At 45.2% G+C, this 20699-nt stretch overlaps 1 protein-coding gene across 1 annotated transcript; it reads left to right on the top strand.

Annotated features, from left to right (window-relative positions):
• Positions 1-2240: 2240 nt before the first annotated feature.
• On the top strand, positions 2241-19448 carry LOC115464333 (major histocompatibility complex class I-related gene protein-like). The gene is made up of 6 exons (XM_030194722.1): positions 2241-2303; positions 6300-6566; positions 12060-12332; positions 17219-17494; positions 18664-18819; positions 19414-19448. Exons 1-6 carry the CDS (start codon positions 2243-2245, stop codon positions 19446-19448), a joined length of 1068 nt encoding a protein of 355 aa, XP_030050582.1. The 5' UTR covers positions 2241-2242.
• Positions 19449-20699: the final 1251 nt, after the last annotated feature.

Genomic DNA, 20699 nt, shown 5'->3' with positions numbered 1-20699 from the left:
ACCCAAGGTAAGGAAGCTATGCACCTGGGAGCAATTTGTGAAGTCCACTGTAGTGCCCCCTAGGGTGCCCGGTTGGTGTCCTGGCATTTGAGGGGGACCAGTGCACTATGAATGCAGGTTCCTCCCACGACCAAAGGGCTTGGATTTGGTCGTTTTTGAGATGGGCGTCCTCGGGTTCCATTATCGGCGAAAACCGAGGTCGCCCATCTCAACATTTAGGTCGACCTAAATGTTGAGATTTGGGCGTCCCTGACTGTATTATCAAAACGAAAGATGGACGCCCATCTTGTTTCGATAATACGGGATGCCCCGCCCCTTTGCAGGGACGTCCTCAGAGATGGGCGCCCTTACAAATGGGCGTCCCCATTCGAAAATGACCCTCCAAGTCATACTTTTTATTGTTATTTGAATATTTTTGCTGCTGTAATTGTCTGTTGCTTATGTTTGATTTATTCTTACTGTACACTGCCTTGAGTGAATTCTTTCAAAAAGTCAATAAATAAATAAATAAATCCTAATTAATAAATAAATAAAACAGGAGCCTAGGCAGGAAAGGCACATTGGGGTATCCTTCCTACTTTATGGAATTTCTCACCCACACAACTTTGATTGGAAATGTAAAGCCACCCTTAAAACCTGGTTGTTTTCTAGAGCTTTTTCTGGATTTCAGGAGCTTGATCCACGTGCCTTGCACTGCACTTGTTTCGCTCCTGGCAGGCTCTTTCCATTTCCTTTTGTGTTCAGTTAAATTACCTTAAATGTACAGTAGAAGGATGAAATTGTTGTCTTATCCTCACTTCTCTCCCCCCTCTCTCTTTTCAGCTAGTAATATTTTGCAGTTCTAGGTATTTCTTTTATATCAGTTTTTACTTTGTTTTAATTGTAAACTGCTATGTGATAATGAATGATGATATACTAAATGACAATAAAGAAATAAGTTGCACTGATTTTATAAATCAGCATAGACACAGAAAATGACACTAGATTAAATGATGCCTATCCACTCTGCCCATCCACATCAAAATGTGCCCCCCCGCTTTGAACTCAGACCCCTCCCACCCACCCCCAATTCGAAGTCTGGCTATGCCTCTGCCCTTATCCACTTTCTTGTAAAGGGTGAAGGGTTATGGATTAGATATCTTCAAATAAATCTAATAAATTGGTAATTTAAGTCTTTGCTGACCCCTTGCATCTATCTATACCAGAGGTTCTCAACCCAGTCCTTGGGACACACCTACCAGGGTCGGTCTTAGCAATTGCGGGGCTGTGCAGACCAGTTCAGTGGGCCAGGCCTCCCTGCCTGCGCTCCCCCACCCACACCCGCCACCATAGGCCATAATTTATCAGTTTAAAAGGAGGATTAGAGCTCTCGGAATCCCAACTCACCCCATACCTTGATGTGCCTCCACCACGTTTCAGTAGAGAGCTGCAGACAGTGGCAGTGATTTTCATATCCCATCAGCTGCTGAGCCCAGACCCTCTTTGCTGCTGCATCCTGCCCTTGCGGAAGCAGGAAGTGACATCAAAAGGGGCGGGATGCAGCAGCCTGATGCTCTCTACTGAAATGTGGCTGCACATTAAGGTACGGAGCAGGGAGGTGTTCTGAGACAGAAGGACAGACGTGCCAGAGATGAGGGGTCCCTAGGACCATGGGGCCCTGTGCGACTGACCCGTCACCCCTGCCTAAGACCGGCCCTGACACCTAGCCAGTCAGATTTTCAGGATACCTACAATGAATATGCACGAGATAAATTTGCATACAATAGAGGTCGGGCACGCAATTCTATCTCAGGCATTTCATGACGGGTATCCTGAAAACCCAACTGGCTAGATGTATCTCAAGGACTGAGCTGAGAATCCCTGATCTTTATGATCAGTAATTTTGAATAACTTCTATCTTTTTGCCTGGCACTGACAGACTTCCCTGCCCAACCCCCTCCTCCACTTTCTTGGTGTAAATTGCCTGTGGGTGAGGAGGGAGGAGTCAGGTATGTGGAAATTATCGTTGATTACTATTAATACAGAACATGTTTTTGGTGTAAGGATTCCAGGTGACGTTTAAAACCTGTTCCCAGGTGGCTTGCTGCCTGTGTATATATGTTGGAGGTGCCTGTGCCCTGTTGCTCTCTGCCACTCCAGCCTGTGCTGTGGGATAAAGCTCCAGCTGGCATCCGGTGCTGGCATCCTGTGGTACCTGCTACAGCAGGCAGCAGTGATCAGAGAGGGGGGCACCTGCCCCAAGATGCACTCGTTGCTGCTTTTAATGCTTTTGGGCAGCGTCTGTGCTCAGGAAGTTCCATTTGGTGAGTACCAGGGATAGGAATATTTTACCATGAAAAGTCAGTGACCTCTCCCAGCCCAACCCGGCAGCAAATGATCATCTGAAATATGTCAAACAGGCTGTGTACGATTGGATGTGAACTAATGACAGGTGTGTGGAAAGGGGGCATCAGCTCTTACAGGCAGTGTGAGGGCTCCTGAAGGCGCAGGTGGTATATTGGGGTACAGAAGGAAGCTTTCTGTTAACTGAGGATCCAGATCTTTGCGGGTTTGAGTCCAGCCAAAAATCAGATTTTGAATGAAGAATGGTTGATTAAATAAAATAGAACCTCCATATTTCTGAAGGTCTTATTAGGGATTTAGTTTTTTTTTTTCTGGGAATGCAGCCTAATGGTTAAAGCAATGAGAACCAGAGCAGCCAGGGTTCAAATCCCACCCCCACTGCTTGTGATCTTGGGCAAGTCAACTAACCGTCCATTGCTTCAGGTACAAACAGACTGCAAACTAGAGAGTTGCACGGGGACAGAAATCTTACCCATCCCCGCCCGTCCCTGCTGGAATCTTACCCGTCCCCACCCATCCCCACTGGAATCTTACCCATCCCCGCAAAAATTTAAACCATCCCAACCCATCCCCACCCGTCCCCGCAAGAATTTAATCCATTCCCACCCATCCCCGTAAGAATTTAATAGTACATAAAAGAAAGTTCCAGTCAGCTCCCTCAGTCTCTTTCTGGATTTGAGCCACAGCACTGTAGGCAAGGAAGGAACGGAAGTTGGAACTTGGAACACTCTGGTGCGCACATGTAAGATTTGTCTCTGATTCACTGGCAGTGTGTGCTGAGAGGCCGCCACATCCACGCGCCAGTAGATCAGGTGACATCTGATTCTCGTGCCTGTGTCAGAGCTGAGGTCTGTGCACCAGCCTGGGAGCAAAGAGGATTAATAGTAACATAGTAAGTGACAGCAAATAGACCTGAACGGTCCATCCACTCTGCCCAATAGTCACACTCATGATCAATTCATCATTAAATCGAGTGTGATATTATATACTTGATTATGGTCTTTCTTTTGTGTTTCTGGAACAAAGACCACAGAAGTCTATCTGGCCCCATCCTTATGTTCCAACTGCTGGAGTTGCCATCGAAGCCCACTCCAGCCTATTCATGTTCTCATTTGTGGGACACAGACCGTAAACGTCTGTCCAGCACTGTCCTCATGTTCCAGCCACTGAAGTTGCTATCTAAGCCCTTTCCAGCCCATCCTACACCAGATTGCCATGTATGAGACACAGACCATACAAGTCTGCCAGGTATCAGCTCTAGTTCATCACAGCCAGAGTCGCCATCTAAGTGTCACTTGACATATCCACCCACATGCAGCCATTTAAGGTTAGCTTTTATATAACTTCTATTTTCTAATTAGAGATCCTCTGTGTTCATCCCACGCCTTTTTGAATTCCGTCATCATTTGTGACTCTACCACCTCCTTAATGGAAGACTTTCCACATTTATGCTGTTAAAGCAAGGAGGAGGAAGAGGAGGAGACAGCACTCAAATAAATTGGTATTCGGTAGATGAGAGGCTGGTGCAGGTGCAGCTAACACTTCCACGGGAAGCCCACAGAACTGGTTCCATCCCGCGGGAACCCCGCAGGAACTGCCTCCGTCCCCGCGGGAATCCCGCGGGACGGAAGCCGTGCAGCTCTCTACTGCAAACCTCCTAGAACAGAGAAATATCTATTGTATTTAAATGGAACTTGTGTTGAGCCACTACTGAAAAATACATGAGCTAAATCCCAAATCCTTCTGCCAACTGCTGAGAGGCAGAAAGATGATGCTCTCCCTGCCCACTGAACCACATACTGGCATAAGCCATTCCACTACACCTGTAATCATACACGGGATTTTCCTACCTGCTCAATGATCAAAGTACCTACTTTTCCCCACTTGTGAAAGAGCAGAAAAACAAATTCATTTCCGCATACCCTAATCCTATCTCTTGACTATTATACAAAGACATTGTTGGTTTAAGGATGTCTGGTGGTCGATTGGAATCTGTGCCCAGGCCAGGCTGAGTGACTCTGCCTACTGACATTCCCTGCCTATTTATACATATTTTCATTGGATCTATTTCCCTTTCCTTCACCATTCCCAACAGTAGAACTGCTTCTGCCCTGTTGCACTCTGTCACACCTGCCTGCGGATTGAGATACAGGCTGCAGCCAGTACCCGGTGCTGGCATAGGGGACCCCGCAGGGCCAGTGATCAGAGAGAGGATGTACCCACTGCTGCTTCTGGGCAGCCTCTGGGCTCAAGGAGTTTTATCTGGTGAGTACCAAGGGAAGGAAAATCTCACTTAAAAAGTCAGTGCCCTGTGACAGCGTTTTCTCTTCCAGTGAAAAAAGCACAGGCATGCATATGACAAAAATCATGATAAATATATCAGTGCTGTAAGTTCCTTGATATGAATGGATGTGAAATGGCACAGAGGGATCCCCCTCTGTCTGCTGCAGCAGGTGCCACTGATAGGGGGAGTGGGGAATCCTGCTCCCAGATGAACCCACTGCCACCACTGCTGCCTCTAGGTAACTTCTGTGCCCGGGCAGATATTGCTGATGAGAAGCAGAGACAGGAATGTCTCACCATAAACAGTCAGTACCCTGTGTCACTTTGTTCTGTGCTTGTGAAAACTACTTACTACTACTTATCATTTCTAAAGCACTACTAGACATACGCAGTGCTGAACACTTGAACATGAAGAGACAGTCCCTGCTCGAAGGAGCTTACAATCTAATTAGGACAGACAAACAGGACAAATAAGAGATAAGGGAATATTAATAGGTAAGAGAGTAAGAAGAGTTAGAGAGTAAGGCAACTAATTTAAAGAAAGTGAACAAAAAGTATGTGAATAGGAAACATGTCACTGTGTAAGTTCACCGGGCTGCTTTGTACTAGCAGACGTGAACTGATGAGAGATGCATGTGGAGTTTGGGCTACAGAAGGAGGCTCCGAGTTTACTGAGGGTCCAGATTCCTCTGGGTTGGTCTGGGTCCAAAAGTCGTCTTCCTGTCAAATTCAGAATTAAGTTTATCAATAGAAATCAAACAAAATAAAACATGGAAAAGAAAATAAGATGATACCTTTTTTATTGGACATAACTTAATACATTTCTTGATTAGCTTTCGAAGGTTGCCCTTCTTCGTCAGATCGGAAAAAAGCAAATGTGGTAGCAGATAGTATATATGAGTGAGACATCCAAGCATTAAGTTATGTCCAATAAAAAAGGTATCATCTTATTTTCTTTTCCATGTTTTATTTTGTTTGATTTCTATTGATAACCTTTACGAGTGGACTAACACGGCTACCACACCTCTCTACTTAAGATAGAATTAAGTTTAAAATTGTGCTTCTTGCTTCTAAGGCATTCCACTCTGACCATCCCTTATACTCCTGTGCGGACCCTTAGATCACTAATTGACCTTTTGATTGCTCCTACCCTGGACCTGGAGCTCCTCAACTAGAAACAAGCAGCCAGAGAACTTTTTCCTTCACTGCCCCTGTTCTTTGGCACAAGTGACCCTTAACTATTCGCAGAAAACTGTCCCTAAAATGTCTTAAGTCCTGACTATGCCAACAAGCTTAATTTAAGCTTGTCCCTGGTAATAGCAGTTCTATGCTTTTTGGTGATTGAGTGTCTGGACAAGCCAAGGACTGAATTCTTTTCTGTCTAATTATGTTGTTCTTTTCTCTGTGTATGTAATCTATTCTGTACACCGCGTTGTCCTGCCCTGTTAGCTAAAGTGGTATAGTAAGTTTTAAATAAATGCATCAACAAATCTGATGACTTTCAAAGCTCCATGTTCCTCCCTCCTCCTAGACAATATTATAGAAGAAAATGCCTACGATATGTTCAAAAGATCTGGAGAAATATCGCAAGTTTCCCCATTTACCTTTACTATTTGGGGGATTGAATCTGATGTTCCTGAAGCCGTTTGTCTCTCATTCTCTCTCTTTTTCAGTGCCAGGGAATCACTCTGTGAGATATTTCACCACAGCCATCATTGCAGACTCCAGGTTCCTAGGCTTTTTGGCCACTGATTATTTTGATGACATCATGTTGGGGTGGTATGACAGCCATGCTGAGGTGCTGGAGCCCCGAGCCCTGTGGATGAAGCAGGCGGTGGGTCCAATTTACTGGCAGCAGAACGCCCAATTTCTGAGGGGCCAGCAGCACACGTCAGTAACTGTGCTGTTAGATATAATGAAACAGACCAATCAGACCAAAGGTGAGTTCCATCATTGCAGTGTTACAGATGAAGTAACCGAGATAATAAGCCACCACTAGCGACGATACACCAGCAATGGCTTATTGGACTCCTAGGGGTGGCGGGGGGGGGGGGGGGGGGGGGTGTTCCTAGTCAAATGGTTCTCTGTATTGGTTAACACATCTCACTTTGTCTATGTAGGTATTCTAGGAAGTAATGGTCGTGGGAAAAGAGGCTGTGCCTGATGGTTTCCTGATGAAAGCTATGTGAAAAAGGAGTGAAGGGAGAGGCCATGCACAGGGGCTCTTGGCTTAGAACCAGATAGGGAAGGAGTTGTAAGGGACCTTTTCTATCACAGTATGTCATATCACCATTAAGTTTGATTGTGCACTGGTCATTTAAGTAAGAAAAGGGATGTTTGGCTTGGGACCTCCAAACTGTACCATGTATTTTTTTTTTTTAAAGAGCGGCATCGTTTGGGGTTTTCTGCATGTAAATAGAGTCACATATGTAGGTAGAAGATTATGCAACCTACATCTTTAAGTGCCAGCGTTTAGAAAATTGTGTGCACAGGGAGAAGCAAGTATGGAACCGCGCTTTAAACTTCAAAATTTTAAACAACTCTAGAGAGGGAAAGAGAGTTTTCACCTAAATCATTCCTTCAAACTCTGGTGCAAACCAGCAGTTAGCTGACATTTTGGGGCAATTTGCAGCAGGTGTATATGCCTCTGGGAGAATTTTTTAAATATACACGTTATTCCGGTTCTAAAATAGGAAATAAACGTATAAGGGGTGATATTCAGCCAGTGACTGGAGACCGGCATTAAATATCAGGGAAGGTGTGGATGACTGGCCGATATTCAACCCTTAAGTGGTTAAGTTAAACTGGCCAAAGATAGGATTGCTGTTTATATGGTCCTATTTAGCTGGTATTTTCAAAGCACTTAGACTTTACAAAGTTGCATAGAAGCCCTTTTACAAAACGGTGCCAAAGTACCGCCGGACTGCCAGTAGTTCCGAGTTGAGCATGTGCAATTTCCAGTGCTCCCGATAAAAATTTTTTTGTCTAGCATGGCACTAACCCGGTGGCAATCGGGCATTGCCACATGCTGCCCAGTTACCGCCGGGCAATGGAGTTCCTAGGGGGGCGGACACCTGGGGCGGCGCCCCGCCCCCCGGGTGCAGCACCCCCCCCCCCCCGATGCAGCGTGGACGCCCCCCCTGCCAAAGCACCCCCCCGGCGAAAGAACCCCCCCCGGGTGCACGCTGCTGTGGGGGCTGCCGCAGCGCGCGCCTGCTCAGCGTTGGCTGAGTTGGCACGTTCGCTGCAGCCTGCAGCTCCCTCTGACCCGGAACAGGAAGTAACCTGTTCCGGGGCAGAGAGGGAGCTGCAGGCTGCAGCGAACGCGCGAACTCAGCCAACGCTGAGCAGGCGCACGCCGTGGCACCCCCCCAGTGGTGTGCACCCGGGGCGGACCGCCCCCCCCTTGGTACGCCACTGCCGCCGGGTTAACATGGGAGTCCTTACTGCCACCTCAATAGGCGGCATAGCCATGCAGTAAGAGTTATCTTACTGCATGGCCATTTTTTAAGGGGGCTTTTTACCCACTGCGGTAAAAACGGTCCCCGATGCTACTGCAGGACCATTTTTCCTGCAACTTAGTAAAAGGACCTCATTGTAACCTATGGAACTTTGTAAGTCTAAGAGTTTGAAAATGAGCCCCTTATCCAGATGTGCTGACTCCATCCTGACTCCGCCCCTGGACTGCCCACAAAATAGCTGTTGAATTTTCCCTCAGGGCTGGCTCAGCACCAGTTAACCAGGCAAGAAGCTCTCTTAACTGGTTATCTGGCTCTGAACCTCCACTGCATTATTTTAAGGTCTATCTAAGTCACACCCCCTTCAATACTGTGTTTGTTGCAGATATACAAGTGTTTTTTAACATGTGTAAATAAGCATTTAAGTCTTCTAAAATCACAACACTGGTGTAATAGTGTGGCGCCCCCTGGTGTTCAGTGTGGCGTTCCTATGGGGTTTTTTTTTGGTTGGCATGAGTCTTGTGAAGAATCTCCCTTGAGTCTTAATTTCTGTCTTTTGTGAAGTGGGTCTGAAGACAGAAATTGTACCCATCCCTCTGTGCCTAAGCAAAGAACATGCAGAGATGCCAAGTGTCACTCATTAAAAGTGTGTCACACTCATTTGAAAGTTTCCTCACTCTCACACTCTTTGAGTACTGTTTCTCACTCATCAGAGCTTCGGTACCAGTGCACTGATCTCGATCACTTCTTTCATGAGACTGAAGCTTTAGAGAAGTAAACCAAGTGGTCCAACCAGTAGGAAATCTGAGCACTGCTTATTGCTTCCCCTTGCCATGTGCCTTGTCCCTTTACTGCGAGTAAATGTACTCATAAGTACATAAGTATTGCCATACTGGGAAAGACCAAAGGTCTGTCAAGCCCAGCACCGTTTCCAACAGGGGCCAATCCAGGTCACAAATACCTGGCAAGATCCCAAAAAGCACAAACATTTTATGCTGCCCATCCCAGAAACAAGCAGTGGAGTTTCCCCATCTTAATAATGGTCTATGGACTGCTCCTTTAGGAAGCCGTCCAAACCTTTTTTAAACCCTGTTAAGCTAACCACCATTACCACATTCTCTGGCAATGAATTCCAGAGTTTAATTACACATTGAGTGAAGAAAGCTTTTCTCCGATTCATTTTAAATTTACTACTTTGTAGCTTCTTCAAATGCCCCCTAGTCCTAGTATTTTTGGAAAGAGTAAACAGATGCTTCATGTCTACCCTTTCCACTCCACTCATTATTTTACAGACCTCTATCATATCTCCTCTCAGCTGCCTTTTCTCCAAGCTGAAGAGCCCTAGCCACTGTAACCTTTCCTTATAGGGAAGTCGTCCCATCCCCTTCATCGTTTTCGTCACCCCTCTCTTTTCTAATTCCACTATATTTTTTTTGAGATGCGGCGACCAGAATTGAACACAATATTCGAGGTGCTGTCGCAACATGGAGTGATACAAAAGGCATTATAACATCATCATTTTTGTTGTCCATTCCTTTCCTAATAATACCTAACATTCTATTTGCTCGGAAATTGATATACATACTTTTAACGATGATGAGGTACCACCCAGAAATGTCATGAGGTCCTAGATGATTAGATATCCATGCAACGCAACAGCCATGATAGCTATTAGGTTAAGCCTGGGGGAGGGAGGCTGGGTCTAAATTCAGTGAGTGATCTTGCATGTTCAGCTACTCAGGAGGGTGGAATACAAAGGAGGAAGAAGGCAGAAACTGTCCCGGATAAGGAGTCACATGTAGACCTGGTCATGCTCTGTGACTGACAGCCAGGATAGATAGATAGGCTGGATGGAGTCAGCTGGTCTTTTGATTCTTTCTAACCCAATAGAATGTTGCAAACAAATTATATGCAGAGGGTGGAGACTGTCTGTCTGGGGGCAGCTATTAAAAATGTAATGGGGGACAAGGTTTTTGTGGGGGAAGAACCAGGGAAAAGACACATCAAGTCTGAAAATGGGCCAGATTGGACCATGGAGAGAAAAGACCCTCTCAGAATAGCCCAATGCATTTCTTTGGGGAACAGCTGCAGAAGCTGCAGGATATTCGGTCCCCACTCCATTCAGACCGCCCCTCCCTCCCTTCCTCCCTCCCAGCCACATACAGGAAACACAGATTCACAAACACAGATACATACCCCACACAGAGGTTGGAAAGAATTCCATGGATCACACTCTGCATGCTTTTACTACTTCTTAAGCCATCATCTGCTACATTACTATATGCTGAACACATCTGGTTGCATTTATTGGGCTCAATATTCAGCTGGTGATGGTCAGCGATTTTTAAGGTGCTGGCTGTTGCAGGCTGAATCTGACCTGCATACTCAGGGCTAATCTGGGTGCCAGCTTTAAATATCCAGGTGTTTGGTGCTCTGAAGTTATCTGGGTATGGCCGAGATATACAATCACTGTACAAAATTATCTCTCTAGTAAAGGTAGCAAAGTACTTTAACAAGACTATAATCCTGTGAAGTGCAATAGAACCTTAGTAAGAAAAGGAAAAAAAGCCTCTGAACCCAACCTCCAACCAAAATCAATGTTTTCAAAAACACAGGTGGAGGAAAATATATGGGTTACCTCTTTTCATCGGCATTAAAAAAAAACCTCAATTCTTTGGTTCAAAATTGCTAAACTTCACAGAGATGGCAATTGATGCATCCACAAAAAGAAGTAAAAGAACTACTTAACTTAATGTGCAGGTAAGCAAAAACGTGCGTGGTCGGTCAGTCACACCGACTGTGGCCAGAGTTTTGCTGCTGGGAGCTGTTTCAAGGCATGCGTGACCAGTAACTTTAAACCACGTCCGATCTTCCCGCTATGGGATCAATCAGACATAGCATGACTTTTTTTTTTTTTAATTCTTTATTTATCATTTTCATTAATTTACAAGAATATATCTTGAACAAGTAAAGCAGTTTAACAGGTTACAGGCAATTTTCTCTAAAGAAAAAATTAAGTAAGGAAAATATAGATTATCAACTTGTATTAGACCCCAAATTAAAGGGGCTGGAACTTAATACTACTCAGGAGATTAGTTTCAGATATCTTCCAAAATAAGAGGTAAAGACTTAACAGTATATACCGCACATTTTTACTTTTTCATTAGTCTCATTTTCCAAGGCTAATCAGACCTACTAAACCCCAACAATAGCATGACTTTTTGTGTGGTCCAACATGGCCAGTTAGCCATCTGAGCACCCTCTGCTGAATATCTCTGGGTCCTCCCTGACTTCACCTACAGATTACCCTTGGCCACCCTGGCATTAACCGGATAGAGCAGTGGTGGCCTTTCCAGATTTTCATCAGCACTATCTGGTTATATGTCACTGAAAATCCATGGAACACCCAGTCAGTGGAATATAACCAGGTAAGGAGCCTCTTTTATCCGGTTTATTGACCTATAAGTGCATTCACTCTGCAGCTCTTCAGTATCTCTCCCTACATTCCTCCCCGGGAACTCCGTTCACTGGGTAAATCTCTCTCACCACTAACTCCAGACTCCGTTCCTTTTATCTTGCTGCATCATATGCCTGGAATAAACTTCCTGAGCCAGTACGTCAAGCTCCATCTCTGGCCGTCTTCAAATCTATGCTCAAAGCCCACCTTTTTGATGCTGCTTTTAACTCCTAACCCTTATTCACTTGTTCCGAACCCTTATTTTATCATCCTCACGTTAATATTCCCTTATCTCTTGTTTGTCCTGTTTGTCTGTCCTAACTAGATTGTAAGCTCTGTCGCGCAGGGACTGTCTCTTCATGTTCAAGTGTACAGCGCTGCGTACGTCTAGTAGCGCTATGGAAATGATAAGTAGTAGTAGTAGTTATCTCTCGCTGAATTGTCCCCATTGTGTTCAGATATTTGTGACAGGAAAATACACGCTGGCCACATCTGACCACACATCTCTTTATTTTCAGGTGTCCATACTTACCAGACAGTGGAAGGCTGTGAGGTCAGAGACCAAAACACCACGTTCGTCTTTTTCAGGACAGCATTTGACGGGGCAGATTTTCTGTACATCAACACAGACACCATGAAGTGGGTGGCTGAAATGCCAGAGGCGGAGGAGATAGTACAGGCTCGGAATGCTAACAAGATGGGGATTCAGCAGTTCCTGAGGGACCTGTCCAAAGTCTGCGATGATGTACGATATTTACTTCCCTTTGCAAATCAGACTCTCCAACGAAAAGGTAAAAACAGAGAAACGAAGCAGTAGGTGAAGGGCATTGGGGGGGGGGGGGGGGAAGCGCATATAATTACTGCCTTTATAACTTCCCCAGGGATATCTCCTCAGGGTCCCCACAGGACACATACTCCCCATTCTATTTTCAGAGGAAGGATATCTGTTACCTTTATAATTAACTCCTTAATGCGGTCATGCTACTCTAAGACACCACTACATCATCCAGTTGTATCACTCATACATTCGCCCGGGTCTTTTTAAAGACCAGGCATTTCTATTATCACTCCAGCAAAATGTGCATCAGAATTCTTGTATATCGCATAAGGTTCAGAAGACTCCTGAGGCAGGCCTGTGGCCGAAACACAGTACTGTGTCAAATCTCCAACCAATAAAAACGTTATGAGAAGTATCAGACTGTTGTCCTTGTCTCTAGAGTCCATGGTCAATTTCCCACCATCATGGTCAACTTTCCACCATTATTCCCTTCCTTGTGCTTCATTTGTGGGTATCCAAAGTTCTTCCACCGAGGTGGATTTCCTTTGACTGGACTCCCCATCCTCCACCTCTTTCCTGAGGTGGAATGGATAGCAAGGAGTGGAACGGGTAGACGTGAATCGTTTGTTTACTCTTTCCAAAAATACTAGGACTAGGGGGCACGCGATGAAGCTACAAAGTAGTAAATTTAATACAAATCGAGAAAGTTTTTCTTCACTCAACGTGTAATTAAATTCTGGAATTCGTTGCCAGAGACTGTGGTAAAGGTGGTTAGCTTAGCGGGGTTTAAAAAGGATCTGGATGGCTTCCTAAAGGAAAAGTCCATACACCATTATTAAATTGACTTGGGAAAAATCCACTGCTTATTTCTGAGATAAGCAGAATAAAATGTATTGAACTTTTTCGGGATCTTGCCAGGTTTTTGTGACCTGGATTGGCCACTGTTGGAAACAGGATGCTGGGCTTGATGGACCTTCGGTCTGTCCCAGTATGGCAATACTTATGTACCTGTATAATGAACCCCCAGCATACCCCCCCCCCTCCAATATCTTTTCAAAACTAGGGAGCTTCCTATGTACTTTCTCCTGGGGGGGGGGGGGGGGGTGGCAAAGAGCAGCTGCAGTTAAAGCAAAACAATAGATCTCGACAATCATAAAAATTCTAATATCAGGACTTAACTTGGCTCTTGGAAATTGATGTCATTTTGTATATACATATAAAGCAAAGTTTCATATTTAAAAGACTGATGTCCATCTATGCCAGGGCTCCTTAACCCGATCCTCACAGGGCCGTGCCAACACGGTAAGCGAGGTAAGCATGGCAGGAGGGCGCCATCCTCTGGGGGGCGACCTGCTGCACCATGCTTACCATGCCCTCTTCTCCCCAGATCCTTTTCCTTTTTTTTTGTTACATAAGTACATAAGTACATAAGTAGTGCCATACTGGGAAAGACCAAAGGTCCATCTAGCCCAGCATCCTGTCACCGACAGTGGCCAATCCAGGTCAAGGGCACCTGGCACGCTCCCCAAACGTAAAAACATTCCAGACAAGTTATACCTAAAAATGCGGAATTTTTCCAAGTCCATTTAATAGCGGTCTATGGACTTGTCCTTTAGGAATCTATCTAACCCCTTTTTAAACTCCGTCAAGCTAACCGCCCGTACCACGTTCTCCGGCAACGAATTCCAGAGTCTAATTACACGTTGGGTGAAGAAAAATTTTCTCCGATTCGTTTTAAATTTACCACACTGTAGCTTCAACTCATGCCCTCTAGTCCTAGTATTTTTGGATAGCGTGAACAGTCGCTTCACATCCACCCGATCCATTCCACTCATTATTTTATACACTTCTATCATATCTCCCCTCAGCCGTCTCTTCTCCAAGCTAAAAAGCCCTAGCCTTCTCAGCCTCTCTTCATAGGAAAGTCGTCCCATCCCCACTATCATTTTCGTTGCCCTTCGCTGTACCTTTTCCAATTCTACTATATCTTTTTGAGATACGGAGACCAGTACTGAACACAATACTCCAGGTGCGGTCGCACCATGGAGCGATACAACGGCATTATAACATCCGCACACCTGGACTCCATACCCTTCCTAATAACACCCAACATTCTATTCGCTTTCCTAGCCGCAGCAGCACACTGAGCAGAAGGTTTCAGCGTATCATCGACGACGACACCCAGATCCCTTTCTTGATCCGTAACTCCTAACGCGGAACCTTGCAAGACGTAGCTATAATTCGGGTTCCTCTTACCCACATGCATCACTTTGCACTTGTCAACATTGAACTTCATCTGCCACTTGCACGCCCTATCTCCCAGTCTCGCAAGGTCCTCCTGTAATCGTTCACATTCCTCTCGGCGACTTGACGACCCTGAATAATTTTGTGTCATCGGCGAATTTAATTACCTCACTAGTTTATTCCCATCTCCAGGTCATTTATAAATACATTAAAAAGCAACGGACCCAGCACAGACCCCTGCGGGACCCCACTAACTACCCTCCTCCACTGAGAATACTGGCCACGCAATCCTACTCTCTGCTTCCTATCTTTCAACCAGTTCTTAATCCATAATAATACCCTACCTCCGATTCCATGACTCTGCAATTTCTTCAGGAGTCTTTCGTGCGGCACTTTGTCAAACGCCTTCTGAAAATCCAGATATACAATATCAAACCGGCTCCCCATTGTCCACATGTTTGCTTACCCCCTCAAAAAAATGCATTAGATTGGTGAGGCAAGACTTCCCTTCACTAAATCCGTGCTGACTTTGTCTCATCAGTCCATGTTTTTGTATATGCTCTGCAATTTTATTCTTAATAATAGCCTCCACCATCTTGCCCGGCACCGACGTCAGACTCACCGGTCTATAATTTCCCGGATCTCCTCTGGAACCCTTCTTAAAAATCGGAGTAACAATGGCTACCCTCCAGTCTTCCGGTACTACACTCGATTTTAGGGACAGATTGCATATTTCTAACAGTAGCTCCGCAAGTTCATTTTTAGTTCTATTAATACTCTGGGATGAATACCATCAGGTCCCAGTGATTTACTACTCTTCAGCTTGCTGAACTGACCCATTACATCCTCCAAGGTTACAGAGAATTCGTTTAGTTTCTCCGACTCCCCCGCTTCAAATATTCTTTCCGGCATCGGTGTCCCCCCCAAATCCTCCTCGGTGAAGACCGAAGCAAAGAATTCATTTAATTTCTCCGCTACGGCTTTGTCCTCCCTGATCGCCCCTTTAACACCATTTTCGTCCAGCGGCCCAACCGACTCTTTGGCCGGTTTCCTGCTTTTAATGTATCTAAAAAAATTTTTACTATGTATTTTTGCTTCCAACGCTAATTTCTTCTCAAAGTCCTTTTTTGCCCTCCTTATCTCCGCTTTGCATTTGGCTTGGCATTCCTTATGATCTATCCTGTTACTTTCAGTTGGTTCTCTTCTCCACTTTCTGAAGGATTGTTTTTTTGGCTCTAATGACTTCCTTTATCTTACTGTTTAGCCACGCCGGCTGACGTTTAGTCTTTTTTCCCTTTTTTCTAATACGTGGAATATATTTGTCCTGAACCTCCAGGATGGTGTTTTTAAACAGCATCCACGCCTGACGCAAGTTTTTTACTCTGCGAGCTGCTCCTTTCAGTCTTTTTTTCACCATTTTTCTCATTTGTCGTAATCACCTTTTCTATAGTTAAACGCTAGCGTACTTGATTTCCTAGTTTCACTTCCTTCAATGCCAATATCAAAACCGATCATATTATGATCACTGTTATCAAGCGGCCCTCGTACTGTTACCCCCTGCACTAGATCATGAGCACCACTAAGGACTAAGTCTAGTATTTTTCCTTCTCTTGTCGGCTCCTGAACTAGCTGTTCCATGAAGCTGTCCTTGATTTCATCAAGAAATCTTATGTCCCTTGCGTGTACAGATGTTACATTAACCCAGTCTATATGCGGGTAATTGAAATCCCCCATTATTATTGTGTTGCCCAGTTTGTTTGCGTCCCTGATTTCCTTTAACATTTCCGCATCCGTCTGTTCGTCCTGGCCAGGCGGACGGTAGTACACTCCTATCACTATCCTTTTCCCCTTTGCACATGGAATTTCAATCCACAGTGATTCCAAGGAGTGTTTTGTTTCCTGCAGAATTTTCAATCTATTTGATTCAAGGCTCTCGTTAATATACAATGTTTAAATTTACCTCTGTCCGGCGGCAGCGTAGTGTTAGTGAGGAGGCGGCGCTCCCTCGCCCCGACGTGTCAGTCTTCCCTTCGCTCAGTTCCGCCTTCTTCTGACATCAGAAATGACATCAGAAAAAGGCGGGACACTGAGCGAAGGGAAGACTGACACGTCGGGGCGGGGGAGCGCCGCCTCCTTCTCACTAACGCTACGCTGCCGCTGGACAGAGGTAAATTTAAACAAAAAAAAAAGAAAAAGGATCTGGGGAGAAGAGGGCGGGTAGTGTAGCGATCGTTTTCGGGGGGGGGGGCGCCGGAGACCCTAGGCACGGCCCTGCTCAGTCAGGCTTTCAGGATAACCCACAATGAATATACATGGAATAGATTTGAACAAAATGGAGGCAGTGCATGCAAACTGATCTCATGCATATTCATTGTGGACATCCTGAAAACCTGACTGGCTTGTTGTGTCCCAAGGACTAGGCTGACAGGATGTTCTAGGACAAGTGATGTTGGGATAATCACAATTGTTTGAGTTTAATTGTGAAAATATCCAGGGGGAAGTGGGGGGCTGAAAGTTTGCCTAGGGTAACTAATATTTTTGTACCAGCCATGAGCTTAAACCCCTATTCCCACCCCACCCCCATCAATGAAAGACTATTAAAGATAGAGTGCAGAGGAGACCCCTCTGTCTCATCATGTCTCCCCTTATATACAGACAAGCCCAGTGTGAGAGTCACAGAAAGGAAGCTCCCGAATGACTCCACGACCCTGTATTGCCATGCCTACGGGTTCCACCCCCGCCGCGTCGAGATGAAATGGCTGAAGAGTGGAGCAGAGACGCAGGCCAAGCTGGAGCCAGAGCAGATTCTGCCCAATCCAGACGGGACCTACCAGGCCATCGTGTCCTTAAATGTCACAGCTAAGACCCAAGACGATTACTCCTGCCTGGTGCAGCACAGCAGCCTGGAGAAGGATAAGATAATGCTCTGGGGTAAGGGGCTAGAAACTGGCTTAAAAGTGTCATGCCACAGAATTCCAGCAAAAGTATCCCGGGGAATGGCTGGCACTGGTCTATGTGACATGATGAGAGAATTGAAGGGATTCCGAGAAAAGCTCTAGATAATATAGGACCCGACACTCAGACCCGAGATAAAGGCTGAGACATGTGCATATGACTTACAAAGTTACGTGGAGGGGCATTTTTGATATGACATCTCAGTCTGATTTTAGACGTTTTGCAAAAAAACGTCCAAAATCTGAATAGGAAGGAAGTTCATTTTCAAAAAAGAAAAACTCTATTGTGCTTTGGATGGGTTTTTTTTTTTGGTCCCTTTAAAAAATAAACAAACCAAAAATCATCCAAGTGAAAAACATAGAAAATCCAGCCATTGGGAGGGGCCAGCATTTTTAGTAGACTGTTTTCCTAGACTTCCCAGGAGATAAATGGGGCATCCTAGGGGGCACTGCAATGTACTTCAAAGACATGCTCCTAAGTACACGTCACCTTTGCTCCCTTGTCTGCTGAGCCCCCCTATGATATAAACCCCTACTCACAGTCACCTCATTGGGCCCCTGTACTATACATCCCCTCTCCCAGTCACACCACTGAGCCCCTGTGATTTACACCCCTTCTCCCAGTCATCCCACACTGGGCCCCTGTGCTATACACCTCCTCTCCCACTGTCTCCCCCAATCACAGTAAGTTTCCTGACAGACTCTGTTGCTTTGAGATTTCTCTCCTGTCATCCATCTCCCCCACAGGCCTGAGACAGGACAGGATCAAGTCTCCAATGACCATCCTAAGCATCTGCTCTGCTGGTGCCCTATCTGTGTGGACTTGTGATATTGCTTTTCTTAGGTAAATGAAGAGAAACATCAGAACTACAAGCTCATTACCTGGACATCTGAAGCCATTTGGCAACCTCAGGGAAAAAATATCCCCAATATCAGACATTAATCTGATCTGCCTCCCACGTCACCTTTTCCGTCTCCTCTCTCTTCTCGGCTGCTACGGGTGTGGGATATGGAAGATGTGATGTGGAATACAGATTCGATGTTAGGGGTTCTGCCTATCATCCCCATAACAATAGAGTTAATGTACAGATGGGTCTAAGACCCTAATGTCTCATTACCACTCCCACTGTTTGTCTCCTGTTACAGAAAGAGGCCTGATGCTACTGCCAGAGCCAGGGAAAGACACAGGCACAGCACAGCCGGGTCTGCCCATTGGGGGAATTATCGGTGTGGTCCTGGCTCTTGTGGGTCTAGTCTTTGGCCTGACACTGGGGCTGGTCAGCTGGCAGAAGTGGAGGCAAGGTAAGAGGGAGAATCTTCTACCAGTGGAGTGTGACTGAGGTGCAGGGGACAGCTATCAGCAGCCCCCCCTTCGTCCCCTGATAGTAAAAAAGTTATTACTGTACCCCTATAATGCTTATATTCCTGTTCTATCGAATAAAGCATTTGACGCAGGACCAGAAACAGCACTGACAAAAAGAAATTCCCTAGGAAGCAGGAACAGTCCTCATTTGCAAAAGTCAAGTCACATAAGAACACATCCTGAGCTTTGTCATCCATTTTCACTCTTTTGGTAGCTAATTGAAGAAATTAGTGACTTATAACCAGTAAGTGGATCAGGTTCAAACTTGGGCACAGGCACTAAATAAAAAGAGGAATAATCTGAAGGGATCATCTGACCAACCATCGGTGAGGGAGGTGGAAGTGGATTTGTGTGTGATATCATTTGTGACCTCACTCCCGACACAGACTTATTAGAAAGCAGTGTGTTTGTGATGTCATGAATGACCTCACTCTCAGCATGGGCCAATCCCGGTCATTAAATTCACCAATAACTTCAAGGACATGTTTTCTTTCTAGGTTTTAGAACTCATGTTACATTTTTGTGTTTTTCAGCAGAGACCCTTGGAGAGAGATTCTTCAACACCTGAGGCTTCTGTATCTAGAATAGGGTCTTCCTGAAGCCCACCTGAAAACTGAGAATGGGACATGTCTACCCTCTCTCTCTATGTATTTCATGCTATTGATATGGCTTTTGAGTTAAACTATTGCTTCAGATACCCACTTAGTCTGTAACCTCTTCAGGACAGGGATTTAACACATCTGAATAATTATTACCATCGTACTGCATTGCATATGTCATTCCACAAGGAACACAATCAGATTCAAAGTCTCCATGAAGAGTGAAAGTCAGTCATTCCAACAAATCCCATCTCTGTCCTATAACTCAGGCGGTGGTGATGTTTTCCAGAAACAAGCGACTGTTAACTGCACAGTTTGAATTAATCATCCCAGAAATGGAGTACTTCTTTGAAAGAGTTAACTGTTTAGACACTCCAGTCTCAGCAATGGACACCTACAAACATCTGGATACTGGAAACCAGCTGCCCATCACACAGCTCCTGGTTTGTTCTGTCACATGCAAAAAACATGCTATTTTTCACTCGTTCCAAAAGTACAAAGACTAGGGCACACTCAATGAAGTTACATGGAAATACTTTAAAACAAATAGGAGGAAATAATTTTTCACTCAATAAATAGTTAAGCTCTGCAACTCTTTACCAGAGGATGTAGAAACAGCAGTTAGCGTATCTGGGTTTTAAAAAGGTTTGGACAAGTTCCTGGAGGAAAAGTCCATTGCTATTGAGACAGACATGGGGGAAGCCACTGCTCGCCCTGGCATTTGTAGCATGGAATGTTGCTATTATCTGAGATTCTGAATGGAATCTTGTTACTCTTTGGGATTCTTCCAAGTATTTGTGACCTGGATTGGCTACTGTTGGAAACAGGATACTGGGCTGGACGGACCATTGGTCTGACTCGTTTTGCCTATTCTTATGTTCTTATCCATTACAGGAAGCAAGATACACGAGATCACCATATCTGTTCTAACCTAAAAAACAGGGATAAACACAAACAGGTCGATTTAACTAGCTAGAAAAGCTCCTGGACAGTTAAATCACCTGTTTGGGGCTAACCACTAAGTGAGGTGTAACTGGGAAGAACTCCAGCAGAATCTTGACCCTCAAAATGGGCAATTCTATACACTGGGCAGCAGTGGCGCACCAAGGGCAGGGCGATGGGTGCAGGCAGCAAGGGGGTGCATGGAGCAGGTGTGCAGCTGTTGGCTTTGCCATTCCCCTGCCCCCTCTAACATTACTTCCTGTTCCGGGCCAGGGGAC

The sequence above is a fragment of the Microcaecilia unicolor genome, chromosome 3 (assembly GCF_901765095.1).
Source record: "Microcaecilia unicolor chromosome 3, aMicUni1.1, whole genome shotgun sequence".
Classification (NCBI taxonomy): domain Eukaryota; kingdom Metazoa; phylum Chordata; class Amphibia; order Gymnophiona; family Siphonopidae; genus Microcaecilia; species Microcaecilia unicolor.
The sequence above is the reverse complement of the archived record's forward strand: the minus strand, read 5'-3'. Positions and strand labels throughout refer to the sequence as shown.